The sequence below is a fragment of the Falco biarmicus genome, chromosome 4 (assembly GCF_023638135.1).
Source record: "Falco biarmicus isolate bFalBia1 chromosome 4, bFalBia1.pri, whole genome shotgun sequence".
Lineage (NCBI taxonomy): Eukaryota > Metazoa > Chordata > Aves > Falconiformes > Falconidae > Falco > Falco biarmicus.
The window spans coordinates 82018856-82046177 of NC_079291.1; the positions used below are offsets into that span (position 1 = coordinate 82018856).

At 57.3% G+C, this 27322-nt stretch overlaps 2 protein-coding genes across 8 annotated transcripts; one reads left to right on the top strand and one right to left on the bottom strand.

Moving 5' to 3' along the window:
- Window positions 1-16297, bottom strand: LOC130148661 (lysosomal alpha-glucosidase-like). 5 transcript variants are annotated; one of them, XM_056337489.1, is made up of 20 exons: window positions 14383-16297; window positions 8892-9429; window positions 8549-8694; window positions 7476-7641; window positions 6885-6981; window positions 5782-5901; window positions 5420-5538; window positions 5216-5347; window positions 4324-4434; window positions 3388-3501; window positions 3140-3224; window positions 2656-2773; window positions 2153-2286; window positions 1880-2031; window positions 1511-1659; window positions 1279-1420; window positions 1001-1099; window positions 727-891; window positions 393-646; window positions 1-296 (listed from the first exon to the last, which is right to left on the bottom strand). In XM_056337489.1, exons 2-20 carry the CDS (start codon window positions 9417-9419, stop codon window positions 284-286), a joined length of 2844 nt encoding a protein of 947 aa, XP_056193464.1. In that variant the 5' UTR covers window positions 9420-9429; window positions 14383-16297; the 3' UTR covers window positions 1-283. The 5 variants fall into 5 exon arrangements, with proteins under 5 accessions (XP_056193464.1, XP_056193463.1, XP_056193462.1 ...); XM_056337488.1 differs by lacking the exon at window positions 14383-16297 and adding an exon at window positions 10618-10730; XM_056337487.1 differs by lacking the exon at window positions 14383-16297 and adding an exon at window positions 10614-10695.
- MAFK (MAF bZIP transcription factor K) lies at window positions 12796-27198 on the top strand. 3 transcript variants are annotated; one of them, XR_008821615.1, is made up of 4 exons: window positions 12796-12964; window positions 21049-21128; window positions 22325-23182; window positions 23635-27198. XR_008821615.1 is itself a non-coding variant. In XM_056337494.1 (3 exons), exons 2-3 carry the CDS (start codon window positions 21093-21095, stop codon window positions 22757-22759), a joined length of 471 nt encoding a protein of 156 aa, XP_056193469.1. In that variant the 5' UTR covers window positions 12796-12964; window positions 21049-21092; the 3' UTR covers window positions 22760-27198. The 3 variants fall into 3 exon arrangements, 2 of the variants coding, with proteins under 2 accessions (XP_056193469.1, XP_056193470.1); XM_056337494.1 differs by having other exon boundaries at window positions 22325-27198; XM_056337495.1 differs by lacking the exon at window positions 12796-12964 and adding an exon at window positions 20004-20271 and having other exon boundaries at window positions 22325-27198.
- Window positions 27199-27322: the final 124 nt, after the last annotated feature.

Sequence of the window (27322 nt, forward strand, 5' to 3'; positions counted from 1 at the left end):
CAAGCTCTCCATGTGCCTTTATTGCAGCGGCCCCCACACCTCCGCCCGTACCGCCCACCCGGGGGGCACCCGTGGGGCCAGCCCCCTCCCGGTCCCCAGCCGTGCTGGAGGGGTGCTGCGCAGTGGCAGGTGACAGCCCCAGGTGACAGCGCCGATGCCCTCCCCTCTGTGGGGGGAGCCCCGAGCCTCTCCCGGGCAGCTGGTCTCAGCGTGGCGGGGGGGCCCGCAGCCCATCACAGCCACCGCAGGGAGAAGCCCCGGCTGAGGCTGAGGCCGAGGTCGGTCACGGTGAGAACCTGGGGGAAGAGAGGAGACATGTTGGGAGTATGGCCTCAGTGGGGGGCGTGTGAAGCATCCCTTCCCCTGCCCCCCTCAACCCCAGCGTCCCTTACCCACCGCATTGGCCACCAGCCCTGTGATCCTTAGGGCTGGGGAAAGAGGGGTGGAGACCCCCAGGATGGGGACCGCCAGGTCCAGGCACCCCAAGACGGGGCTGTACCTGGTTGTCCAGGTAGGAGAAGGGCCTCTCCTGGCCATTCAGGAGGACCTTGCTGGGTGGCTGCCGCACCCCAAAGATGCTCAGTGTGCCAATGGTGACCTCAGTAGCCTCAGTGCTGGCATGGAGGACGGTGGAGGTGAAGATGTTCTGCAGGAGGTGACGCCATGAGCACAAGGTGGCCAGGTGCCACAGGACACTCCAGCCCTGCCCTCCCCACCATGTCCCACCTGCGTGACATTAAACACCAGGTAGGAGTAGCTGCCCTGCTCGAAGGTGTCCAGGCTCTCGCCATCATCCCAGAAGAGGTCCCCCCAGGCGGTGGCACTCGAGGACAAAGCCACGATGAGGCGCATGGGGTTCCCTCGGGTCACCTCACTGGTGGTCCCTGGTTTCTGGGGTTCAAAGACACTGGTGCTGTAGGGTTGCAAGCAGCCAGGATGGGGGTCCAGAGGCTGAGGTGCTGGGGGATGGCCCCTGGGGAGGTGACGGGAGGGTGCTCACCTGGGTGGGCAGGATGGCACCCTCCCGGACATGCAGGTTGAGGTGTTCCAGGGGGGCTGACATCTTCAGTGTCTCCCCGCTGCTGTTCACCGAGGAGCCCTGGGCAGGTGGCGAGACATGGGCGTGAGGGGGGTGGGGGCATGGCAGGTAGCCCGGGCATGGGTCTGGGGAGCAGCCACCCCCACCCCTTCCTCCACCGGGGCTTGCTGGGCTCAGCCGTGGCTTCCCACCCAAGCAGGGACCGTCAGAACCCGGCTGAGCGCCACAGTGCTCCTCACCGTGTAGAAGTCGTACCATACGCCTCGGGGGAAGTAGCCTGTGACCGAGTCCACCCCGGGCTCCAGCACTGGCGTCACCAGCAGGCTCTGGCCCCACAGGAACTGCCTGTCCAGTCCCAAGGTGGCCACATCCTGGGGGAACCTGTGGTGGGATGGAGACGCCGCTCGGATCAGCCACTTCTCTGTCATCCAGCCTAAGCATCTCCCCAGCTCCCAGCGGGGATGCTCTTACTCAAAGAACAAGGGCCGGGCGACAGTGTCCCCTTGCAGGTGGGCACGGTGGAAAAGAGTGTAGAGGAAGGGCAGGAGGGAGTAGCGGGTCAGCAGCACATCCTTCATGGCCGTCCTTGCTGCGGGGCTGAATGCTGTTGGGTCCTGGGCCTGGGGGCAATGTGGGGAGTCAGCAGGCACCCCATCCCCAACCCCACCAGGCATCCCCACTGCCCCTGACCTCCTGCATCCCGCTTCCCTCATCCCACATTCCACATCCTCAATCCCGCCATCCCCCATCCTGCTTCCCCCATCCGATATCCCACATCCCACAGCCTATATCCCGCATCCCACCGCTGGGATGCTTCCCACTGGGCACGCTGCCCTCGACCTGCTCGTTCTGGGTGTTGTGGTTGCGAGCGAAGGGGTAGAAGGCACCGAGCTGCATCCAGCGGGTGCACAGCTCCTCCGAGGTGCTGCCGGAGAAGCCGCAGATGTCCGCCCCAACCAGCGGGATGCCGAAGAGGCTGAAGCTCAGCATCCCTGAGGGCAGGGACGGTCAGCAGGGCACAGGAGTTTGGACGTGTCTCCAAACAAGCAGAAAGCTCGATGGAACTGGGGGTGCTGGTGGCAGGGGTGTCTGCGGGCAGCCTGTGCCACCCACCTGGGATGGAGTAATACATGTCCTTCCACTGGCTCCGGTTGTCACCCAGCCAGTGCCCCGAGTACTGGCCCTGGCTGGGGAAGGTGGAGCGGGAGATGACAAAGGGGCGCTTCCCCCGGATCTGGATCAGAGCACTGGAAAACAATGGGGAGAGCTGGGGGCAGGAGGTGAGAGCAGCCCCCCAGGAGTTCACACCTTATCTCACAAGGATGGAGGGAGAGGTCCAGCCCCATGGCAGCCCTGTGGGGCCGGAGGGTCAGCCCAAGCGGTACAGCAAAGGCTCAGCACTGGGACCGGCCTCACCCCCCCATCCCTCCCACAGCGGTGTCAGCTCCCCCCTCCTCTTCCACGTTATTCCCATCCCAGAGGTTGTGAGCAGCCAGGGCATCTCTCCTTCAGGTCGGGCACTCAAATTCCCGTCCTTTCTCTACACAGCCCTGAGCAGCAGCAGGATTTTGTCCCATCCCATCCCCAGGCCAGCAGGAAGCAGGATGCTTGGGTACCTTGCTGTGGCTTTGGCTTCCATCAGCCCGTAGAGGTTGTGGAGGTTGTAGTGCACTGAGGCTTTCTGCTTCGCTGAGGCACACACCGTCTTTGCAGAGAGGGAATCACCCAGCACGGCTGCCAGGAAGGAGAGCCCCCGTTGGCACATGGGGGGGGGTGTGTGTGCAGGGGATGTAGACCCCCACCCAGATGCTTGCTGGCTCTGGGTCAGCCCTCCCACACACAGGAGCCAGCCATTGCTGCCAACACAGCAGCAAAAGCTCATGCAGAAGGTCCCATCCTGCACTCTGACATAGCCCCGACAAGCGTACAAGGCTTGGGCATGGACAGCAGCACACCTAAGTAGGGATGGAGGCATTCAGGGTGTAAAATGGAGACACGCTGTCTCTTAAAAATGGGTTTCCCCCATCACACTTGGTTGCCAGCGATCTCAAAGCACATGGTACCTACCAGCACAGCCTTGTATTTCATCTCCCTCCTTACCCGGTGTGTAGGGTGGGCTGTCCAGCTCTCCTGGGGGGCAGCCGTCTTCAGACCCATCCATGAAGTTGGACGGCTCATTCATGTCCTAAGCAGAGAAAATTGTAAAGCAACTTCAAGGGGGAGGTTTGGGGGATCAGTGGATAGACCTGGAAAAGCAGTATTTGAGGGAGAGATGGTCCTGCCAGGACACACACCAGCATAAGCCGAGCTGCTGGCAGGGAGTGAGCCGGGGGCAAGGAGGGACTTACGATCCAGAGCCCATCAAAGGGCACGTGGGCATGGAAGTGCTGCAGGTTCTCCAGCCACCACTGGTGCGTGTCTGGGTTGGAGAAGTCTGCAAAGGCAGTGAAGCCGGGCCAGACCTGCGGGGACACCACAAAACCAGGGGTTCAGCAAGCGGGTGATCTGTGGGGGACCCCCATGGGGAACAGGGTGCCACAGGGGTGTGAGCATGCTGGAGGGCCAGGGGTGCAACAAGCAATAAACCAGAAAGTAAACCCAGGCCGACCGCTTCCAGTCCTGGATGCTGCATGTACAGCATCCCTCCTGCCTCCATGGTGTCCGGGAGCATCGGGATGCTGGGGACTCCCACCTGGCTGGGTGGGCAGTGGCAGCTGATGGAGTGGCTGCTCTGCCTCTGCTTGCACAAGCCCTGATACCACCTAGCCCAGGGCACGTCAGGAAAGAGCTGTGATTTCTCCACGCTTTGCCTCACTTCAGGAATTTTAGCTGATTCATTTTTCTCCATGTTTTCAGGCTACATTAAAAGCCTCCTCCTCACAGACAGCGAAGGAGAGCTGGTGGGAGCAAATGGTGGTGGGGGGGGACACGCTGGAAGGGGAGCACTGCGGAGCAGATCCAGAGGCGCGTGTCCGTTGCAGACAGCCTCGCCTCGCCCCAGGAACGGGAAGGGAGAGAAATCAGATGACCAGGCTTGGGCAGCGCTGCCAACTCTGTAAAGCTCATATGACTTCCACGGGCTCCTCTGCTGGGGCAGGGGCTGGCTCCCGGGGCCGGTGGAGACACCAGGAGGTGACACGCGAGGCCGAGGGCTGAGCCAGGCTCTAGCAATCATCCCGGAGAGGTCCTTCGGCCACTTGGCTTTCCCTCCAGCGCGAGGGATGAAATCCCAACCCTGCGATGGCACGACCCGCGGGGCTGGGATTTCCCCTGGAGCTCCTCACCTGCCCGATGAGTGGCTGCCCTTGGGTGGTGTTGAGGAACAAGCCCCGTCTCAAGCCTTCGTCAAAAGGCCAGTAGGAGCCGTGAGGGTTGGTGCTGCTGATGCCGGGATCCTGGGGACGGAGCAGAGGTTAGCACTGTTCCTGGCAGACCGTGGCCCCTTCCCCCTGGCCAGCCAGTGTGATTCAGAGAAGAGGACAACCCAGACAGGGTCAGCCAGAGCCCACACACGGTGGCTGTTTTCCCCATGGGGAACAGAAACTTGCTTCAACACTTCCAGGCATGTTTTCTGAAATGCCACTTCTGCAAGTCCCCAGGACCCGTTAGGGTGTTTTGGGGAGGTGGGGGACAAATAAAAGCAATCTTGCACTTATGCAAGAAACATCAGGTCACAGACGGGCTTGGGCTACAGCAGGGAGTTCAATGGGGAGGGAGCTCGATCTTTCCCTCTCCAGCACCCCCTCATCCCCACCACCCACAGCAAGCAGAACCCACACCCCCTTTCCTTGTGGAGGGAAGAAGGGACATCACAGCTGGGTCACGAGAATCCAGCACTCGTGGGGTTTTGAGGGCACCCAAGCTGAGGACCCACGAGTTAAACAGCCTGACCCACAGTTCCTCCAGTTCTTTCACCCACAGGGGACAGGCGCATCCTTGTACTCCCACAGCAGACAGGAACACAGCACCAGAACCTAGCCCATGTCTCTGTGGTCCCTGCATTAGGGGGATTTCCAGTGGCAGTTTACAGCTGCCCGCCCAGCACTGAGGCACAGCCCTGGATACAAATCCCCAGGACCAGGGATGATTGGCTAGGTCCAGGAGCATCCCTTATGTTTCCGTCTTACATCCCAGCTCTGCAGCAAAGACAGCACAGGGGGAAAGGAGGGGGAGTACCAAGATCATAACGTAGCGCTGCCCATGTTTGTGGAGGTCTTCTACCAGCGAGGGGAGGGAGGCAAATTTCTGGGGATCGAAGGTAAAGTCCCGGTACCCATCCATGTAATCGATGTCATTCCACTGCACATCCTGTGGGACAGAGGCTCAGGGGTGGGTAACAGATCTTGGACACCCCCCCACTCCACAGGTCCGAGTGGTTACCTGGGGGATCCGGTAGTTCCTCATGGCTCTTACAATCTCCCAGGTCTCATTGCTGGATCCATAGCCCCAGCGGCAGAGGTGGAAGCTGAGTGCCCAGAGGGGTGGCATGGCTGGGAAACCTGCAGCGGGAGAGTGGGAGCACAGATAGGGTGACCCGAGATGACAGCAGCATCTCAAAAGGATGGGAAGGGGAGGGTGGCGAAAGGCTGACACCTGATGTGCTGGGTGGGCTGGGGAGGGGATGGCTAGGGACTGCTGACCCCTCTCCAGCTGGGAGGGCTGGGGACAGTGGTGAAGCTGGGGTGAGACAGGGATAAGGGCATGGAGAAGATGGATGGCCATGCTGGGGTGCGGGCACTTACCTATCACCTGCTGGTACTGCTGGATGACCATGTTGGGATCAGGCCCCAGGAAGATGTAAAAATCCAGGACCCCCCCAATGGTCCTCCAGGTCAGGCCCGGAGCAGGCTGCAGGGCCACCTCTTGCAGGTGGGGGGATAGAAAAAGACAGTGACCATTGGGGAGCACCCCCCAGACCTGGACCCCCACGTGGGGGACCAGGCAGCACCACAGGCAATCCTCAGCTTCTGGCAGGGGAACTAAGAAATCATATGACTGGGACATCACTGGCTTGTGTGGGGAGAGAGCTCTCTATCTTAAAAATTTGCTCTTTAAGCCCAAAGCTGCGCCATTCTCCCAGCTTCCATGTAAAGACCAAGCACATGCAGGACTCCCCTTCACGTCCTTCCCCAAAATCCCCTCCTGAGTGAATCAAGAGCTACTTGTACAAGTGAGCATGTGGGCTTTCCTGGGAAGGGCTTTTCAGACGATTGAGCCCTCAAGCTTCAGCTCAGGTGGTTGCATCTCCCACGAGCTCCTCCTTGGAGCATGGCTGCAATAAAGCCGAGCGCAGCTGGAGCTCCGGGAGTCCTGCCACGTGCAGCATTGTCCCAGCTGGCTGCAAGCGGTGGCTGCTGGGAGGGACGGGTGGTCGCCGGTGCCGTCCCCAACACGGCAGGAGCCCATGGGAGCTGCTGCGTGTTCAGCTGGCACACACGGCCAGATCCCACAGCTGCAGCTGGCGCAACACAGCTGGGAAGAGCATGGGTGGCAGACGGCATCCCCAGCTGTGCCCCAGCCGTGCCACGCCACTGGCCCTGGGGGCAAGGGCGTTTCGGGTCGAGGGGGAATGGGCAGAGACCCGCACGCAAGGGACTTGCTTTTATGAAGGCAACTCAGCAGCTGGGCGTGTGGTTAAACTGCTCAGCAGTTGCTAAAGAGCCTTGCCGTAGCCAGGAAACAGATGGCTATGCTCAATAACGGAGCCATCAAACCACATCTTTCCCTTTTACGGCTTCCTCTCACCCCAAGTTCCTGATCTGGCCGCTCCCGCAGCTCCCATCCATCCCCTCCTGCCGGGTCCTCCTCCAGGACAAACTGGCCTGGGGTCCCCTGGGACACCTACCTATTGCATTGCTGTTGAGGAGGAAAACCCCGTGAGCATCTCCGCCCTCCTCCATCAGCAGGTAGAAGGGATGAGCACCGTACAGGTTGAACGATTCCTGCAAAGAGGATGTGCCGGGTGACAGAGCAGCCCCCAGGCAAAGTGGGAGAGCCCCACATCACTGGGGGCAAAAAAACAACTCTGTGCATCTGCTGCCACCACCCAACCATGCATCTGTCACCCCTTGTGGAGGACAAGGTGAGGGATGAGGATGGTTTTGGAGCTGGTGCTGAATGCCATGGGAGGCTGCTTCTTCCTCACAGCTTAGGGGCTGCTCCAGAGCTGGGCTGGGCAAGGGGGAAACCTCCTGCCTTGCCACAACCTGTTGCACTAGTGACAGGGTGGAGCAGAAAACACTCAGGGCCCTCAGAGTGCCAAAAGCCTTTTGCAATTGCTCTGAAATCCTCCCAGCACATACCTGCCCATTAGCCTTGACCACCCCCTGCCTCTCCCAGTGCTGCCGCCCACCCCCTTGCCATGTTTTCCCAGGGCTTGTCCCATGCACCCCGGTCCTCGCCCCCTGCACCCCCACGGGGAGGGGGGAGATGGTACCGTGGGAGCGACGTCACGGGCCCACAGTGTGAGGGTGTTCCAGTCCAGGCTGTGCAGGAAGGTGCCACGGTGCTCCCCCAGCCCATAGAGGAACTTGGACGGGAGCGATGTGGATATCTGGAGAAACTGGTTAGCAAAGATCAAGGGGGCCACGGTGGTGTTGAGCCTGTCAGGGTGATACCAAGGGAGAGAGGTCAAGAGGGGATGTTGGGATCTATTGGGATCCATTTGCCAATCAACAATTGACCCCTTCCCTCTTAAAACATCCCCAGGGCCAGCACAGCAGCGTATGCCCCACCCCACATCCAGCCCCAACGTCGTGGCCCAGACAGCAAATTTGAGTCTGGCTGGATGTGAGGCACAGCCTGAGCCCAAACAAGCCTGACCCAGCACGGCACAGCCTTTCTTTTGACACCAGAAGTTTCCATCCAGGTTATTATTAACCACCAAGGCAATATGGTGGTGGGGTTTCTCAGCCTGTTGTCGCTGATAAGCAGCTCCCAAGTAAAGGACAGAAAACGGGCACCAGCAAAAGGGAAGGGGGAGGAAAGGACAGGATCCCAGAACACCCTGGCCATGCCTCAGCGAGCTGTTGGTGCTCACCAACAGCTTAGTGTGGGCAAAGCCATGGAGGCAACTGAGAGCAGCACAGCAAAGCCACCCGCAGTCCTTTTCCACAAAAAGCCTGGAGATGTGGGTGTCCCTATAGCTTGGACAGCCAGGGAAATCCAAAAGCAGGCGAGACACGCAAAGCCACAACCCTTCAGTGGCCCTTTCCCCAAGCCACCAGGTGGCTTATTGGTGATGTGCTGGGGACCTGCACAATGCTTGTCTGTTTTTGGACCGGAGAGGAATTAGGGTACTGGGAGGTTTTTGGAGAGATGCTCCCCAGATCCCACCCAGCCCTGACATGACCACAGCAAGCACTGGAAAGATGAAGAGTAATTATTGGCTGGAGATCCTGCAGTGTGGTTTTTCCTAGGAAAAACCTCCAGGAAGCGTGCTGGAGCCTGCCTAGGGTGGGATGAACTTCCCCCCACCTGCTGTGGGATGCAGAGGAGGTGGGTTCTTACAGCACTGTCCCTGTCGCCTTGCGCCGCAGCAGCACCCCAAAGGGGTCCCAGGAGAAATCCAGACTGTAGATGGGGTTTTCTGCCCTCTTCATCGTCTGGGGAACCTCTAGGGGAACCTCATACCGTGGATTGGTCGCATCAGTTATCTGCAAAAGGGAGAAAATGCACTTTAAAGACCAGCAAAGAAAGAGGGCAAAGGGTTGGAGATGCTCTTGACCACATACAACCATGCCTGGAGCACAGCAGCTTCCAGACTTGGTCTGAGCAGGGGACGGTCACCTATGGGATGGAGGGTGCAGAAGCGCAGTCCCAAGCTCTGAAGGGCAGCCAGCGTGAAGCTCACCTTGATGTGCAGCCGCGTGTCTGTCTGAAACTCCACGTCCAGCCTCAGCATCCTGATGTCCTGGGGGTAATAAGCCTTCTCCCTCCGCACCAGCAACCCCACCATGCCCAGCGCTGTCTGGTTGAGGCTCTCCAGGGTGTAGCTGGGGAAGTCAGGGGGGTAGAAGCACCAGGGCACTCCCCGCTTGCCCCCTGCCGGCGGCGGGGTCTCCATGAAGCAGCACCCCCGGCTTTCGCAGAGCTCCTGGGTCACCACGACATGCCGCTCCGGGTAGCAGTCAAAGCGGTGGTTTTCAGGCACCAGGAGACATTTGGGGGGCAGTGTGGGTCTGGGCCAGCCCCCTGATACTTGCCGTAGCACCCAGACCGTGATGGTGCTCAGCAGCACAGCAGCCACCAGCAGCCCGCTGCCCACCCACCACGGGGCCAGCTTCCCACGGCCGGTGGGTGTTGAGGCAGCCCCTTCCTCCTCCACCCGACATGCTGCTGGCTGCGGCACTGTTGTCGTCAGCTTCTGGTACGACTTCATTGTCCTGGCACTGGAGTGAGGGAGAGATGGAGGCAAGTGTGAAGGAGCCAGAGAGGAGGAGCTCACCCAAGCCTCAAGGACGGCTTCCCCATTCCCGACGCCCACAGTGCAGACAGAGCCTGCCCCCCTTGGCACCCAGCACCTCGATGTCGGTGCCCTCAGCTAAGGTGCATGTGGCAAACTCAGCAAAGGGTGGCTTTGCCAGGGGCGGGTGGTCCTAACCCTGCTGGAGTGCGGGGAGGTGCTGCCACAGGACTCTCCGCCAGCCCCAAGGGACAAAGTGCCACCTGCCTGAACCCCACCTGCTCTTGGGGGGTGCCAAAGTGGCCCCTCGGTGAGTTTTTCCCTGGTCTGAATTTACAGGCTGCAGCATTTCTGGAAGCTGCAGGCAAAACCGAGCTCCCTCTGCCCACGGGAACAGAGCCGTAGTGCTGGGAGTTGCGGCTCCCAGGTACTGAGCATCCTCTGCTGTCGCCCAAAGCCCTGAGTCAGAGGTTTTAGCCCTGGGGAGAGCTGGATGAGGGATGGCAGGGAATGCACCATCAGTCTTTGCTTCCCACTGATAAAATCTGATTTTCACAAACTCTCAGGCAAACACCTCCTGAACTGGAAGGAAAGAAGACCCCCACATTCCTGCTGAGCCCAGGGAGCGATCTCAACACCTTAAATAAGAGACACAACTTTCTTCTTTCCATCTCCTGCCCAAACCATAGGCACCTGGACCCCACCCATCTCCGCCCTGCAATCTGCAAAAGCTCAGCAAAACGTCTCTCCTCCAAAAGCAGATTTTATTCCCCGGCAGCCCCTCCCCAGCTCCGGCACCAAAACGGCTCAAACTGCCAGGGCCTGGCTCCGAAGCCACCCTGGGCGCAGCGCCTGCCCCACACAGCACCTCAGCCTTATGCAATCGCCGCTCACTCACCCACGCGTGGGTGCCTTCGGGGTGCCAGCACCCACCCACCATTGCCGGTGAGCACCGTCGCACCCAGCATGCAAACCCCAGGGACCTCGGCATGCCACCAGCCCATACACTCATGCTCATGCCAGGCCGCCCTGTGATGCAGTAGCATTCACTGGGGGGACAGCCAGTGCCTGCAGCCGGGGGGTCCCCAGCCCAGCATGGGGAGGCACAGTGCCCCAGGACCCCCCTGCCCGGCCTGCCTGGGCCCCGCTCCGGCCATGCCAGGTGCTTACATACACGTGTCTCCTCTTGACATTGTGGCTGCGGGCAGCGGGCAGCAGGCAGGCGGGCAGCAGGCAGCAGGCAGGCAGGGCTCCCAGCTGCTGCAGCTCTGCCTGCTCCACCGTAAACACCCTACAAGGCGCCCGGCTCCTACCGCTCCTCTCTAGTAGCAGCGCCTGCACACACGCCTCTCCGGCAACTTCCCAGCCACTCGCTCCTCTGGTTTGTGTGCTTTGTCTTTATGTATTTTTTTTTTAAATATATGTATCTATGCTCAATGCTGTTCAAAGGTGGAGAATACGGGAGATTATCTTTCAGATGTTCCCCAGCCTGGATGCACACAGGGTCTCAAAGCCTGGAGTATTAATGCTTCTACTCTGCTTTTAGGGTGAGAGCACTGTACCTAAAGCAGCGTGACAAAGCTGCCTGTGCTGAATCCTGCACCGTGGCTTTGGGGAATGGTGATGCCAGATGTGTTCTGAGCACATGGTGGGTGGGCTAGACCCACAAAACCCCACACTTCCCAAAATGAAGCCCCTTTTTTCCATCCAGGTTTTCACCAGAGGTCCTTTATCCAATGCACTCCTGTTCATCTGGTTAACGAGTGCATATAATTGCACACTCCCTGGCCAGGCTTCCCCAATCTTGAGGGACTTGGGAGAGCTGCTCATTGTTTACTGTCGAAGGCCACTGCAGTCTAAAGGTCAGCAGCAAAGGACAACAGACCTTTGGAGCGGAGTTGCTTTCCCCGGGGAATGAAAACAAAAAGTAAGAGCTGTTGTGAACAGCACGATACAGCCAGAAGCAGAATTTCAGGTGACATGACTGACCCACCCACCCCACCATGCTGTATGCAATCTGGCAAACGCGTGTTGTTGCAAAGACAGGGGAAAATACCTCACTGTCTCGTGGATGTCTCAGGGAAAACCCTGGATGATGCAGGACAGTTCTGGTTATTACCACCTGGAAAGGGCACGGGGGCCGGTGGCCATGCTGGAGACACCGGTGGCCCCAAGGCTCCCACCACCAGCACCCCTCTCCTTGCTTGTCTTGGCTCTCTGAGCCACCCAGGATGTAAAGGAGACCTGGAGACAAACCTCAGAGACATCAACGGGGACCACAGGGATGGCTGAAATCTGCCCTCCAGCCCTGAGCTCAGCCTGTCCCAGTGCCTGCAGCAGGTTTGCAGCCAGAGCCCACAGCTCCCGAGAGGCGAAGGCTGGCGCTGCTGCAGTCACACTGGGCCGCAGCTTCATGCCACCATCTGGGAGCTTTGCCCAACCTCATTAGCCCAATTCCAATAAAAAACAGGGGTTCCTACCAGCAGGGAGGTGCATCTGCCCAACGCCCGCTTCAGCCAGGGCCCGCAGGGCTGCACCAGTCATGGGGGTCCCCATGCTTTGCACCTTGTGTTGCCCAAAGGGAGCAGCAATAGCCAGGACCTGACTCAAAGCCTCAGCTACGGCCCTTAGATATGCATCAGCGAGGGTCTTTGGGCCCGAGGCTGGAAAGTCCGAGTTGCAGGGGGCCAACACAGACTTTCTAGTATAGTTACGAACACAAAAAAGATCAGAGGGAGCCCAGCTTTGATGGAGGCAGCTGGGTTTGGGCAGCCACAAGTGTCATGATGGTTTTTTCATGCATCTGCATCATTGTTGGGTGCTCCCAGGTCTGAAACGCTACGTGCACCACGAGGTCAGGGCGCAGCGTTAGCAGCTCTCACAGTTGCAGGAGGAAAGGGCGAGGTCAGGGTTCAGGATCCGGCCCTGGGGCAGCCCCCAGGGGTGCCGGGCGATGGCTGGTCCCGGTGGCCGCCGGCGGCGGAGGGCAAGCCCTGCCTGAGGCCCCTCACGGAGCCCTGGGACCAAACTGACCCCCGACAGCCTCCCGGCGCCCCGTCCCGCTGCAAACCCAACGGCGCGCCAGCGTGCAAAGCCCCACGGCCGCGCCGCGACCCGCTCCCCGGGAGCGCTCCGGGGGGCCCGGGCCCTGGTCCGCGCTGCACACCCCGCCGGGGGGGGCGCTACGTGCCGGCCCCGCCCCGTCCCCGCGCCCTTCCCCATGAATGAACCGCGCGGGCGTGGCTGGGGGGTGACGCGGCGCGGCGGGGGCGGGGCCGGGCGGTGACGCGCGGCGTGACGCGCCATGCCGGAAGCGGCGGGGGCGCTGGTTGGTCGGCGGCGCGGCGGGGGGGGAGGGGGCCGCCCCGCGCTTGTTGTTGTCCGCGGGACTCGCTGGCAGGGAGGGAGGGAGCCGCGCAGCGCCCCCGCCGCCGCCCCCGCCGCCCCCCCGCCGCCGCCGCCCCCCCCCCCCGCCGCCGCCCCCGCCCCGGGCGCGCGCGCGCGCTCCCGCCGGCACGCAGGTGAGGAGCCGCCCGGGCGCGGTGGGGCGGGGGCGGGGGGGGGGGTTGGTTGGGCTGGGGGGGGTGGGGGTGGGGAAGTAGCCGCGCGTTCCCGCCGAATGGCGGGAGGGGGGGCGGTGGCCTGGTGCGGCCCGGCTGGGCTCGGCTCGGTCCGGTCGGGTCCGGTCGGGCGGGGCGGCGGAGGTAAAAGTGCTGAGTCACCACCGCGCCGGGCACGTGGTGCCGCCGCCCCTCGCACCGGGCCGGGCCGGGCTGCTCGCACGTGGGCCCCGGCGGGGCGGCGGCGGGGGAGGTGTCGGGGCAGCGCGGCCCCTCGGCCCAGCCGCCCCCAAAGCGCCGGGGAGCCGCGGCGGGGCGGGGGCTCGGCGGGCCCTGCGGTCACCCCTTCCCGCCGCCTCAAGCCCCAGCGCGGGGCCAACGCGGCTCAGTCGCCCGCGGGATGGGGCTGGCGGGGGCCGTGGGGTCCCCTCGGGGAGGCCGGCGGGGCCGCGCCTGGGCGGTGCTGCCCCGTCTCCCGTGGTTATTGTGATTGTCCCCCCCGCGGACGAGCGCGCAGCCTGCCGCCGCCTTTGAATGGCTCTGAAAATACATGCGAGGAAACCTGTTGTGACGCCGCGCGCTCCGCGGTCTAAAAATAGCCGCTTTTGTAGTAACGGAGGGAGCCGGGGCGCAGCCGGTGCCGGGCGGCGTGGCAGCAGCGGCCCGGGGGAGCCGCTCCCCGCCCTGGGTTATCGGGCGGGCGCAGCCGCCGGGGGAAGCGCCGGCCGGGCTCCGCGCTGCCCGTCGGTCGGGCCGGGGCTGCGGCTGCAGCGGTGGTTATCTGTCCCGGGCACGGCGGGGCGGAATAGGAGCGGGGCGTGGTGTGTTCGGGCCGGTCCCGGAGCCGGGGGGGGGGGGCAGCGCTTCGAGCGGGGCGCTGCGCGGTTTCCCCCGGGGGAGGGGGTGCTGCCTGGCTCCCGGGGACTGTGGCGCTGGGGGGATATCCGGGGTGGGAGCGGGGTGCCCGAGCGTCGGGGCTCTCCCGGTGTCGGGTCTGTCGGCGGGAGGAAGGGCTCCCTCTCCCCCTCGGGCTGCCGGCCCGCTGCCTCCCTCGTGGCCGCGCCGCGGGGGTTTGTTTCACAGCTTCTGCGGAAAGCAGGCCACGAGGGCTCCAATTAGGAACGAGCCCCCTTTGGGCAAAGTTGTTACAGAAAAGGGAAAGGCCTCCGTTTTCACTTTCGCCCGGCTGCCCCCTCCCTCACCGCGGAGCCCGGGGACTGCGGGGGGAGCCCCCATGAGGCAGGCGTCCCCCGGGCGCCTTTTCCTTGCGTTCCCGGTCTCCACGAAGCCGTGTCTGTGGAGGAGCGCAGCCCCTCGCCTGGCACCTCCTGCCGCGCTGCTGTCAGGGGTTTAGCAGCAAATGAATTTACCTAATTTACCTTGTGACTTTCGGTTTTTCCCCTCGCTGCTGAACGGGGCACGCGTGCCTCGCTGTTCCCCCCCGTGCCTTCTGTGCGGACGCGGTGCTGCTTGTGGAGAAGCCTTCCTCGTGCAGTCACTTCCTAGAGGTGATGGACGCCACGCTTGCCCAATGGCAGCGGGAACACTGCTCCTGCCCGCCGGAGGTGCCGGCCGGTGGCCTGCTGGTGGCGGGGTGATTGCCACACCATCGGGGCACGCGGTGACTTCGGCCGGCCGGACACCCTGCCCGCTCCTGCAGGCCCTGAGCTTGTCAGGGCTTGGTACCTGCGTCGCGGGAAATATGCCTGGTTGTATTACGCCAGGCTCATGCTCTGCTTCACCAAGTGTTTCTGAACCAGAGGCAGAAATTTTGTTAGTTTTTATTTATTTATTTAATTATTTTTTTTGCTCGCCTGTCAAGCATAGCGTGCTTTGTCATGTTTTATGTCATTCCTGCACCGTCGCCTGTCTGGGCAATCTGTTGTGGCAAGGAGTTCGGTACCGCTGTGTGCCTCCTGGAAGGGAAAAATACAGATCAGCCTGGTACGCTCTTTATTTCCATCGACATTGGAAGATGATTAACGGTGTGGAATGCGCTGCAGACCTTGGTATTAAAAATCTCTGTGTGAGATGTTTGGGAAGCAAAGAAAGGACAGCTGGGAGTGCTGGCCCCCACGGCGGTCGGGGTTTGTGGGATAAGCTTGCTCGCTGATCATTTTTGTAAACATCCAGCTGTGAAGTACTTGAGCAGTGCTAGCACTTTCAATTATCAGGAAGTTTCAGGCTCAGCACCCTGTAGAGATGAACAGGCGGTTTCCACTTCTGTCTGAGCTATTGTTTCAGGCTATCTTCAAACTCGGGCAGAGAGTCTTCCAAGCACGAATGAAGCACAAGCGATGCAGTGCTGTGTGACCATCAACACAAGAAGTGAGCGGGAAGAGCCAGTAACGAGAGCGATTACCCTGCCACTAAGCTCCTGAGCGGAGGGCCAGCTTGCGTAGCAAATCCTGCTGCTCTGCAATATTGCAGGGCCCTGAATAGCGATGCTGTGATGTTCTGTTATTAGCAGTCGGTGAAGACGTCCAACTCGATGGCTGGCATGTGGGGTCAGGAGCAGCAAGGAATCCCAATCCCAGCTCTGCCCCAGAATCCGGCTGTGCGTCCGAGCAGTTTATTTGTTGCTCGGTGGCTCAGCTTGGCTGTCTCGTGGAGATGCGTCTCCAGGCTAGGGATGCTGAGGTGTAATTCTGGTGATGCTCTGTCACTACGTTTTATCAGCGCATGATGGAGGAAGTGCTGTCTCTTTGTTGGTAGTGGGGCCGGCTGCCACGTATCTTTCCCCTTCAGCCACCTCCTCTGTGAACTTCTGAGGTGACACACAAGCGTACCCTCCTGGTACTCCGTATCCTCTGCTCCCTAACCACAGGCTCCCTGCAGCATCTGACTAGGTTGTTTACCAAACCACTGAAGACTGTCTGATCCCTGTCCAGGCTTCCCCAGAGAGCGCCTCAGAGAGCCGTGTCCTGGCAGCTCTCAGATGTGCTCTGAAGGTTCCTGAATCTCTCCTCTTTGCTGCTGGATGCTGGTTCCGATCCATAAGGGAAATGGAAAGCTGGCCAGCTGGGCGAGGGCTGTGTGGAGCTCCTCTAGAACAGTAAACAGTGACTCACCCCCTCCTTGTGTCTTCTCTCTCTTCATGTCAAGTATATTGCCTCGCATATGCTTCTACTCTCTGATTCACACCATCAGCCTGTCCCTCCCCGCTCTCATTACAAATGAGTGACAAGCGTCAGTCTGCCTTACAGGATGTGTGAAGATTGTCAGCGCAGGAGAATGGCTTTTTGAAGGATGGGGAGAGGGATGGTGCTCTGCCTACCATGCTGCGATGTGCTGGAAACCCGTGTCGTGCCTCTGAGTGGCAGAGGCACAGCGACAAAGGTTTAAGCGTCTGTAAGTTCCCTTCACCTGTCAGCTCAGATGTTATCCTGGGTAGGCATATCCGTTTGGCTAGCGCTCTGGAGCTGGAAATAACTTAAGGATAAATGAGAAATGTAACTAAAACAGCTGCCTGGGAATTAAATCGCTGCATTTGGGAATGAGTAGAGTATTCTCTGCGTAACTGCTGGTGCTGAATTGAGGCGCAATGGCAGAGATCCCTATCGCTGCTTGAACCTTACGCTGTTTTTCTGCCCACTGGAAGTCGTCGCTGGCCTGGCTGAAGGTGAGGGTTGCATGTTTTCAGTTTGCTGTACGTGTCTGAGGATGGAAGCTAAACACCAGCGGGGCTGTCTGCCAGGCACTCGTGTTCTGGCTGGGGTTGTCTTTCAGTGTAGAAAGAGTTATAAAATTTGAGTTCATCCGCAGTTGTTGGGTGTCGGCAGTGACTTTATAGTAATTCCTTAATGCGTAACGCGCTTTGAAAGCCCTGTAGCGTGGAAAGTCTGAAACCTAATTCTGGCATGTTTTCTCTCCTAATTGCAAGCCTTGTGTGGAAAGCTCTGTCCTATCTCTGCATGAGTTGGGCTTTCTGCTGTCTTCCCCTTTCCAAGCAAAGGAGTTGGGGATCTCTAGATGGTCTAAGCTGAGACCGTCAGTCTTGGGATGTCAGCTGGAGATGTCCAGGTTTTTGGGAGGATGCTGCAAGAGGCATGGAAGTCGTCTGAGCAAGGCAAGAGGGCGTTGGCAAGGCTGTCAATGGGTAACTTTATTGCAGAATTACAAGGGCTCTTTATGTAACCCACAGTCAAAACACTTGCTTTAAATACAAGCGCAGAGCTGCACTGGAAAAGCCTTTGCCCCTTACAGTTGGTGTATTACTACTCTCCGCTTTATTTACGTAGCGTTCAAAGTGTGTTGTACTGCTTACAGAATAGAGATGTAATGCGGTCCTTGTTCCAAGAAGCTGAGTTCCTAATTTTAGTTGTGATGCAGCAAACTCAATTAAGAAAAGAAGGGCAGGAATAGGGTAAAGACTAAAAGGGTTCTAATAATCAAATCGCAGACAGGGTCCCAGAAGACCCGTGGGCAGCATGTTTAGGGAATGCTGCTGGATGTGATGTGTTTGCAGGATGGTTTAGCGTTTTCTTGTGGGATTTTGCCTTCTAACTGTGGGAGATGCCGTGCTGATTTTAGTTGCTTTTTGTTGGTAGCTGAATAGTCCCAAATGGTCCTGATGGGAAGGATTTTGTAGGTGAGGAGATGGAACCTGAGGCCCTGGAGGACAGCTGGTGAGGGTTGCCGGTGTTGTTGTATTGGTTTCGAGCAAAGCCTGAACCACACCTGTGGGTTCACCTAGTGCAGAGATAAGGCTTGCCCTGGCACTAGTGTCTAGCGCGTGGCTTGAGCCCATTTGAGCGTTTCTAGTTGTGCTGCCAAATCCTGCCCATGGGGTCGGGGCAGATCCTGGTCTCCCACCCTTGTGTGGAGAGGGCCTGGCATCACGATTCCTGACAGAGCCCTGAATCTCCTTGCTCATCTGTGCCAGCAGTGGCTCTGGCACGTGGCTCCTAGTGCAATCCAAGGGATGCCAGCCCATCGTCTCGGGGGGGTGCCGGCCCATCATCCAGGGTGTTCGGGTGTGCGGGGGGAGGCAGGTGTGCGGCACGGGGCCCCGTGCTGGGCAGGAGAGCGGCTGCGCCGTCTGGCGAGGGATGCAGAGGGTAAGGCGATGTTTCTCGGCAACATGGAGCGACAGGTGATCAGAAGGGGTTTCCTCACGTGGGGCCGCAGCATCGCTCGGGCACTGCCCCCCTGGCAGAGGCACCCTCACCCCTCGCCTCGTGTTGGCCACGATATTTTACGTTTCTTTCCAACTCGGCGCGGCCAAGTGGCCTGCTTCAGTTTTTCCATCGGCTGGCGTAGAAAGCACTTTGAAGCCGGGCTGAGTGAGGATCAAAAGGCTTTTTGTGTCAGGGGTGGGTGTGCCGGGCCTGCCGTCTGCCTCCCCCGTCTTTTTGACTTTCCTTTTCCGGTTCTCTCGCTGGCGCGGCTCGGCGCAGCGTGCCCCTCGCCTTGTAGGGCCGGGGGCGGCGGGAGGGGGGATGCCGAGGGAAGGAAGAGTTTCTGATGCTGTGGGAATGCGAGCGCTCAAACTCTGTAAACAGCTGGTGACTCACTGCATAACTATGGCACCAACTGCCTGCGCGCCCGCGGCGCGGTGCCGCGGCAGGGAGGGGGCTGCCGGCCCTTTCCTTTACGCACTGGCAGCGCCTCTGCTCTCCTGAACTCCGGGACCGCTTGGCCGAGACCGGGAGCTTTTTCCTTCCTCCTCCGTGCTAGCGCCTACGTCTGAGCCTCCGGCCTGGAGGTAGGGGTGGGTGGCGGAGGGGAAGCGATGGACGGCCCAAGGGCAGCGCTGGGGTCTGGAGAGGCCCTCATTGGAGGGAGAGCCTGCCTGGGGTCAGCCCTCGTGCAACACGTGTGGCACGGCGGTGGCTGCGCTCAAGGGAGAGCCTGCCTGCGGTCAGCCCTCGTGCAACACATGTGGCACGGCAGCACCTGCGCTCAAGGGAGAGCCTGCCTGCGGTCAGCCCTCGTGCAACACGTCTGCCTGGGGTCAGCCCTTGTGCAACACGTGTGGCACGGCGGTGGCTGTGCTTGAGGGAGAGCCTGCCTGCAGTCAGCCCTCGTGCAACACGTGTGGCACGGCGGTGGCTGCGCTCAAGGGAGAGCCTGCCTGCGGTCAGCCCTCGTGCAACACGCGTGGCACGGCAGCAGCCACGGGTCGGGCACATCCAGTTGCTCGGAGGTGGCTGTCAGGGGCTGGGACCCGCTGCCCTGCCCTGTGCCCAGCTGGCTCCTGCTGCCCCGCTGCAGTGGGGGCTGCTGGAGGTGTGCCCAGGGTGGGGTGTGGTGCTGGAGGAGAGGAGGGAAGGACTCAGTGATGCTCTGGAAAACGCAGCGCACACCAGTTGCTGTAAGTGGTCCATTCATCACAGAGCATCTTGGCTTGTGTGCTGTGCGGCTGTCCTTGTTCCTCCTCCAGACATGGAGAGCTGTGCTGTCTCAGGCTTAAAAATAGAGGAGGCGCCTATATACACTCCCTAATATCTAGGATAGTATCTTGCAGCTTTGCACTTAGGGGATTATTTTTTTTCTGCCCCCCTCCACTCTTCGTCTTGATGATTTTTTTTTTTTTTTTTACGTAAGTCGTGTGATGATGAGGTGTCTCGACTGATAAAATTCAAGTGACAGCAGCATGGGCTGAGCCAGCACCTTCACCCACACGGCTCCCAGGGGTCCCCCCACCCACCTTTGTGCCCCCCACCCCCCTGCCCCGCATCCCGCCACCCCCTGTTTGCAGATATGAATGAGTTTGTTTACTCTCCGACGACCTCGTGATGTCTTTGCACAGACATGACCTGAAGTCATTATTGCTTTTGGGCTTCTCTGTTTCCATGGCGACTGTCTCCGGGTTGGCTACTTTCCCAAGGTCACCATGGCAACTATCAGAAGGGAATCATGCTTGGGATGCTTTGGCTGGATTTTTCATGAATGATTAGGATGTGTGACACGATGCAGACGTGGAAATGGGGAGGGTATGGGCTGGGCTGGGGAAGGGGAGGGGGGCGGAGAGGGAGAGGACTCCCGCCAGACAGGCTGCGCGCTCTGCGGTGCCACTGGGCGTGCAGCCCTCGAAGCCGCCCGCCGCCGCGCGTCGGGGGGGGACCGGCGCCTCGCGCCCTCCCCGCTGGGGGAGCGATAGGGAGAGGCTGTGATGGTGGCACGGCTGCGGTCGCCTCTCTAGTGGTAGGTACCTGACAGACCGCCCGTGCTGCCGTCACCGCCGGGTGAAGGTTTTGGGTGGAGGTGCGGGCAGGTGGATTTTCTGCAAGGCGCTGATCGAGGGGGTGTAGTCGCCAGCTAAGGTAAGAGTGAAGGGCAGTGCCTCGGCAGGGGATGGTCTCTCTGTCGGTGGACATGCCTCCACGTCACTAGAAATACCAGGCGGGTCGGCTCTCGCAGCCGGGGGGCCGAGAGGATGGGGAAGCAACAGTCTGGGTGTGCTGGGAGAGGCAAACTCCTTGCCTCGCGTTGTTATCAGGGGGCTTTTGTTTCTGCCGTTTGGGTTTTCCAGTAGCGTCTCCTTTGGGTGGGGACAGCGCTGAAAGCAGGTTACGAACCAGGCAGCTTCCTTCTGGGCTGCTGATTCAGTTGCGAGCCGGGTTAATAATAATCAAAATAAGAATGAAGGGAGTTGTTGTCTTGTGGCTTTTCAGTGCCTTTTATGAGCGGAGGTAAGTCTTAATTCCGTCCCTAATAGGCCATTTGGAGCGTCTGGGATTCCTTTGGAGGGAGGTGAGCGGGCGCTGGTGGCACGTCGCGGGGTGCCGCGTGGTGGCTGTGCAACTGCTGCTGGTGTCCTTTTCCCCCTCCCTGCCCTGCCTTCCCTGCTGGGGCTTAGTGTAGTTCATAGCAAAATAGGTCTTCAGCCTGGAAAAGCAAGGCGCTTGTCAAGACTGATTCTCTTTCTTCCGTCTGAATGGGGTGGACTGATCTGTGAATCCATCCTGCTGCTTTGAACAGCGGTGTGGTGGTTTGCTTTAACAGTGGTTGAGTTGGGGGGTTCGGACTGTGTTGGGTATCTTCTTCCTACCTTCATCTCTGAGATTACTGTAACCTGAAAATCTTGTTTTGTTTTTCAGTTGCAATTTCTGAGCAGTTTTGTCCGGAAGACTGTGCTCAGGTTATGACGACTAATCCCAAACCGAACAAGGCATTAAAGGTAGGGAAGGAGGCTGAGCGGGCGGTGCTGGGTGGCAGGGGAGGCTCTGGCAGAACCATGCTCCGTGCGACATTGGTCATACGTGACTTTTCTTTCTCACTCTGAGAGACTCTTAACATGTGGGTGCCGATGCAATGTCGCACTGCCTACAGGAAAGGTTAGGATAGTAGAATACTGGCAGTACCCAGAAAGAAGTCTGAAGTCTCTGGGATGGCTTGGAGGCTGGCGTATCCCAGTTGCTATCCAAGAGACTTTTGGCTACAGTAGGTATCGGCAGCATCCTGAAACCAGTGCTCCCAGGCCTGTCAGTGAAGTACTTCTGCTCTCAGGGACTGGGGGGCACTGGCGAAAGGATGCGTTCAGCTGGTGTCCCTCACATCCATGAGATGGTAAATGTCTGGGACCTGCCAGCTTGGTGGTGGTCTACACACGGGCTGTTGTGTGTGCGTTGTCACGGTTTCTTTCCAGTCTCTTAGCTCCTTGTTCCAGATGTCCTGCAGTCTTTGAAGAGACATAAAGGATGATACCTTAAAGGTTCTGGACTCGATGATCTTAAAGGTCTTTTACAACCTAAATGGTTCTATAGTTCTGGAAATAATTGTGGCAGCAAATCTGCTTGAGAAAAAAGGCACAAAGCCTCGGTGTCTCTCACGTAACTTCAGAGTCTGGCCTGTGCACCAGCGAAACCAAATCAAGCTGTGGTCCTTGAAGCCAAGCAGGGTCAGTTTTGCTGGCTACTTGGATGAGCAGCCTTCAATGAAAAGCCACAAAATGCTGAATTAAACAAGTGGCTGTTCAGCTTTTGAGATGCTGCACTGGTGTCCTGGTGTAGTGCTGGGAAAAGGTGTCGTCTTTAGCGTTCAGTATGAATTCCAGGTCCTGACAAAGGAAAACACAAAGGGCTTCAGTCTGCTTTACATTTATCTCCTGAAAAATCATACTGTTCAGTTCACATGTGTAAGGTTCACTGCTTTCTCTGACTTAAGAGGCTTACCCAAACCTGGACGACAGCAGTGCTCAGATCTCTGCCATGTTTTACCCAGATGTTTTAGCGGAGTGTGTGGTCTCTACAGTGCTTTGGGGTTGTTTCCCAGGTAGGGGTGTCGCATTGCCGAGGGGTGGCCTGTCTTTTTTCACTGTCCAGAACATCTGTTCACGTAGGGTTGCTGCTACCCCTGTGCTGTTGGTATTTGCAGGTAAAGGAGGAGTCAGGAGAGAATGCCCCAGTGCTGAGTGATGATGAACTCGTGTCAATGTCCGTACGGGAGCTGAACCAGCACCTGAGGGGTCTCACCAAAGAGGAGGTCATCCGTCTGAAGCAGCGGAGGCGCACGCTGAAGAACCGGGGCTACGCTGCCAGCTGCCGCATCAAGCGCGTGACTCAGAAAGAGGAGCTGGAGAGGCAGCGGGTTGAGCTGCAACAAGAGGTGGAGAAGCTGGCCAGAGAAAACAGCAGCATGAAGCTAGAGCTGGATGCCTTGCGCTCCAAGTACGAAGCACTCCAGACCTTTGCTCGTACTGTGGCGCGAGGGCCTATTACCCCCACCAAAGTTGCCACCACCAGTGTCATCACCATTGTGAAATCAGCCGAAATCTCATCCAGTTCTGTGCCGTTTTCAGCAGCGTCCTAGTGCCCTCGGTGGGGGGAACTAGCAGCCTTTCAGAGGGGAGGGGAAGAGGCTCTTATGCATTGTTCCGGAGTCCTTGGTCATGTCAAGAATTGGCATTTTAACAATTCTCTTCCAAAAGTGCAAAAAATAGGAAAAAAAAGAAAAGAAAAAAACCCCGACCCCAAACCTACAAAGGGAACTTCACTGGCTGCTTCTGTCTGGACTCGGTGGCTCCATCAACCTCTCGTGTCCAGGATTTGAGCTCTATCTGCAGTACAAATTGCAAGATCTGCTTCCACCTTTCCCCTGCCTCCCCAAACCCCTCTCAGCCGTGGGCAGCTTTCCACCTGGGAGAAGATACCTGAGGAGCCTCCGGAGTCTTTGTGAATGATGCTCAAGAGCCAGGAAGCAGATGGACCGTAGAAATCATCACGTGAGATGAATGTATGGAAAAAAAGAGTTTCCTTTAGAGGCATCCTACTCCCTGTAAGAAAGGTCTCCCCTACCTTCCCCACTTCCGTCTGATATTACGAGGGCAGGGATATAGGCTTTTTGGATTAGATTTCATCCTGCTATGAGTGGATGGGAGCGGGAGGACAATGGAGACTAATGGTTGGGTCTGACCACACCCATTAGGAATAGCCTTTTGTTTTCAATCCATGCTGTTAAAATATGGAAAAATATATATTTTACATATTTTAATATGCCCCATTACCTGTGTGGCCTGTAAAAACTACATTGCAGCCTCCTTTACTCCAAGCCCAAGTTTCCCAATAGCTCCTTCCCTAAGGTGTGCCTGTGAATTGGGTATATTTATGCAGTTTTATTTCTTCCAAATGATCCGCAGTCTTGAAGTAGCAGCTGCTTTTTTTTTTTTTTTTCTGGATTCCCTGAAGCTTAAGGGAAGGAGGCACAGTAAATGCTGTGAAGAGCTGTGTGACGGGGAGGAGAAGGGGAGACTAGGAGGAAAAATGCTGCAAGTATTACCAGGTGGAGGCAGAACTGGCTGTGAGAAGGTGGGACAGTTCTGCTGGCATCAGCACTACGGGAAGGGGTTTGTGCAGAGTATTTCAGAAAGATGTTTTTAAAGCACTGAAGTGTAACTAGAGGGCAATAGCGTTCAGACAGGAGGAGAGAAGTTGCAGAGCTTCCTCTTTGCTAAAAGTGTTGGTAGGTTAGCAATGAGCATCCTAGCTGGAGAGCTGGGCTCACCAGTCTTTGATGACCAGAAGGGCTGTGGGGAGGTTGGATGGGAGCTGGAAGAGTCTTTTCCTCTCCGTAGCGTGTCAGGTGCTGGAGTTGGGATCCAAAGAGTACAGTGAACAACCCTCAGTGTTCAGACAACCTGTGTGAATGTAACCCTGAAACTTGACGCTTTCTCTGGCGAATGGGTGAATTATCCCAAGAGGTGCACGGAGGGCAGGATGGAAAATCGGGGGGTGCGTGTAGGGGATGGAAGAATTGGGGTCAAGAAGTTGTTCGTGTGGCTCTGAGCAATGGTTTGGGAGAGGGATTTCTGGCTTGACAATGGGCAGGAGGTGGGAAGCCGAAGGGAGAGATTCTGCTGTTGCGCAGCAGCGCTGAAAAGACGAATGTTTCCAGGTCACTGTAAAAAAAAAAAACAACAAACTAGCTATGTTGGTGTTTGTGTGTTTTGTTGTTGTTTTTGTTTTTTTTTTTTTCTTTGAAGTAGGAAAGAAAAGGGACTGTGAGTTTTGCAGGGCAGATCAGAGACTTGTGGAATGGACGATGCCTGTTGTCACACAGGTGAGAAGAGAATGAGATTGCTGAAGTTTAAGATGAGGAGAAGAGCTTAGAGGATTTGGGCTCCAGAACAGAAAAGAAGGATCACAGAGAATTCACGAGTGTTTTGGGCTGAAAGAGAATAATCAAGTGCCGCTGTTGTTGCAAAGGGGACAGTGAACTGGCATCTGACACCCAGTATAATTTGTTGTTTGAGGCATGGTCTTGCCTTGAATGGCAGTAAGTTTGTTGAAATTTAGTGAAGCCCTACTTGTCTTTGGAAGAAGTTGTTAGCTTGCGTTTTCTTTTTTTTTTCACCTTGTCATCGGAGTCTCTGGATTTCCCAGGAGGGTCCGTTGTGAAATAGGTTAATGAAAAGAGAAACCTCAGACTTGGTTCTCGTTCAGTCCTCAACATCGACATCCTTGACCTTACTGAGCCAGAAAGGGTGTAAGTGAAACGCTTCCTGAAGGCTCGTTACCCCTGCCAGATCCACGTGTTATGGAGGGGAACAGGGAGTTTCCTTCGAGTGATTTTCCAACACGTAGAGTTTGGATGACACTTAGCGTTACCTCATTTCTCCTCCACTCCCTCCCTATCTCCAAACAGGCAGATCAATGTCCTGTGTATCAGTACCAGTTATTGACTCCCACAGCAGAAGCTGAGGAAGAGAAAGATGTTACTGTCATTTCCTGGTCCTCTCATGTTCTCCAGCTCACAGACATTGGAAACTTTCCCAGACCTTACAGGTGCCTCTGAAAACAGGCAAAATGGAGACTCCTGGCACTGTTGGGGCTTTAAATGAAAACTTTAATGAAAAAGGCCAGTTGACTTGAAAATGCCCAAATGCTTCCAGTCTTTAAAACAGCTCCAGAGCTCCATAACATTCCTGGCTAGATAGGAACACCCTCTGGCTGCCCTTGACCCCCTGCCGGGGAAATCAGACCAGTCTCACCGAGGGGAACGGAGGTCGAACTTTGTTCCGTGGGGTCTTCTTGCTGTTGGAATGAGTTGAGAAACATATCTTTACGTGGCACTTCCCTTGCAGCCAAGTATTTCTTTTTTTCCAGTTCTTGGAAGGGTGCCAAAGGCTTGTCCAAGTGATTGCTAGTTTAGTGCTGGTAGGCACTTAAATCTCTGGTCACTCGATAATGAACAAGAGGCCTGGGTGTTGTTAAAGCTGTTGATACCATAGCCATGGTAGGTAATCCATATTGGATATCCATAAGGACCACGTGGAAATATTTAAAGAGAGAGAAATATATATATAAATATATAATTATATACATTTTATCGTACAGATTTTTCGTAAAAAAAAATAATTTTTTTTCCAAGTTTGATACTGTAAATCTTTATTAAAAGAAATTGCCAGTCCAGGGCTCCCTGGGTGGTGACCTGGAGGGGAATGAAATGTCCTGGCTAAACTTCCACAGAGGGATCAGAATTGCAAGGTAACGTGGAGGGAGGAATGACCTGAAAGCTGTTGACCGCGTTGGAGACCCAGCTTCTCCACCCTGGAGGGCCCTCCAGCTTGGGGTTGTCACATTGCATTCCTCTGGGGTTCAGTTTGTTTCTGTTGGGTTTTTTTGTTTTGTTTTTCTTTTTTTTTTTTCTTCTGTTTTTTCTCTCCGTCCTGCACTTGCAAGCCTGACACCCAGGGCGAGCACCGCATGGGGGGCTGGGTGTCCCCTGAGCGGCTCGGGCAGCGCTCCCCTGCAGCCGTACCTCTCGCTTGTCTCTTTGCTGCAGTAGTTTGGATGCCGGGGCTCCCTTCTCTGCCCCTCTTAATTTGTGTGTCCCCCCCCCCTCCCCTGCCCCGCTGAGGAGCGGGGGCTCTGGATTTGGGTGCTGGGGTCCTCTCCTCTGGGCCTGGCCTTTCTTTGGTTGCTCCCCATCTGCAGTGTGACAGAACCGAGGGCTGGGCGGGAGACAGGAGAAGACGAAAGCGTTGGGCAGGGACCGGGAGGGACATCTGTGTTGGTGTAGACGTGTTTGCTGTGCTCTCTATGGGGAGTGGGGAACCTTTCCCTCCAGGGCAGCTCCAGATCCCTTTGAAGCAAGTCAGCGTCTCTGCTCTTGCCCAACCCTACCGTCTGGAGGAGACCGCAAAGCGCACTCTTAGAGACCTGGGTGACACGGCTGGGGAGGGATGGGACGGGCGAGCTGATGCGGAGGCGAGCTGTGGCAGGGCCAGGCGCCATGGCGGTCAGGCCACTGGACGGCTCGGACCCCGGGGAGGAGGAGAAGGTGGCATTTTTTTTTCTCTCTCGAATCATTTAAACTTCATTGTCATGATTGTTTTTATTTAAAAAAAAAAAGAAACAAAACAAAAACAAAAAAAACTTTTGTAATGTGGATTTGTTTTCCTTCGTCTGTATTTCAGTCTGCTGGGGTGTTTCCGTAGATGGTGGATACTTGCTTTCATTTTTTTTAATGATAGGAGTCTTCTGTTTTAAGTTGTTTTTTATCACCAGCTCATTCTATCCTCTGTGGTTACTCAGTAATTTCATTTCAATATTTATTTTTGTGCTGCTTTTTTATTATAAAATAAATTATTGATATACCAAGCAATGTGGATTCCTGTTTGTAAGGCGAATAGCCCTGTGTATGTGTCCATTACTTTCTCTTGACAGCCACAACGTAATTTATTGCTGTAAATTTAGCTGCAGTGACTGGTTTTTTTGTACCTTTCCAATAAAGCATTTTCTGGTTTCAGACTTGCCCTGGTCTATGGTCAGCGTTTTGGAGCTTGAATTGATTTTTCGGTGGAGTGTGTTCCTTGGGGGGGGCTTTTTGCCCGCCTGTCCCTGGTGCAGCGTGCAGCCAGCTGTGGCACTGGGG

What these genes read in the sequence shown, in the direction of transcription:
- LOC130148661 (XM_056337487.1), bottom strand. Translation starts at nt 10,636, where the DNA reads ATGTCAAGAGGAGACACGTGTAT. An exon ending in GCAGTACCAGCAGGTGATAG is followed by an intron (nt 5,539 to 5,781) that starts GTAAGTGCCCGC and finishes CTCCCGCTGCAG; the next exon opens with GTTTCCCAGCCATGCCACCC. An exon ending in GAAGCCAAAGCCACAGCAAG is followed by an intron (nt 2,287 to 2,655) that starts GTACCCAAGCAT and finishes ATTGTTTTCCAG; the next exon opens with TGCTCTGATCCAGATCCGGG.
- MAFK (XM_056337494.1), top strand. Translation starts at nt 21,093, where the DNA reads ATGACGACTAATCCCAAACCGAACAAGGCATTAAAG. An exon ending in AACCGAACAAGGCATTAAAG is followed by an intron (nt 21,129 to 22,324) that starts GTAGGGAAGGAG and finishes TGGTATTTGCAG; the next exon opens with GTAAAGGAGGAGTCAGGAGA.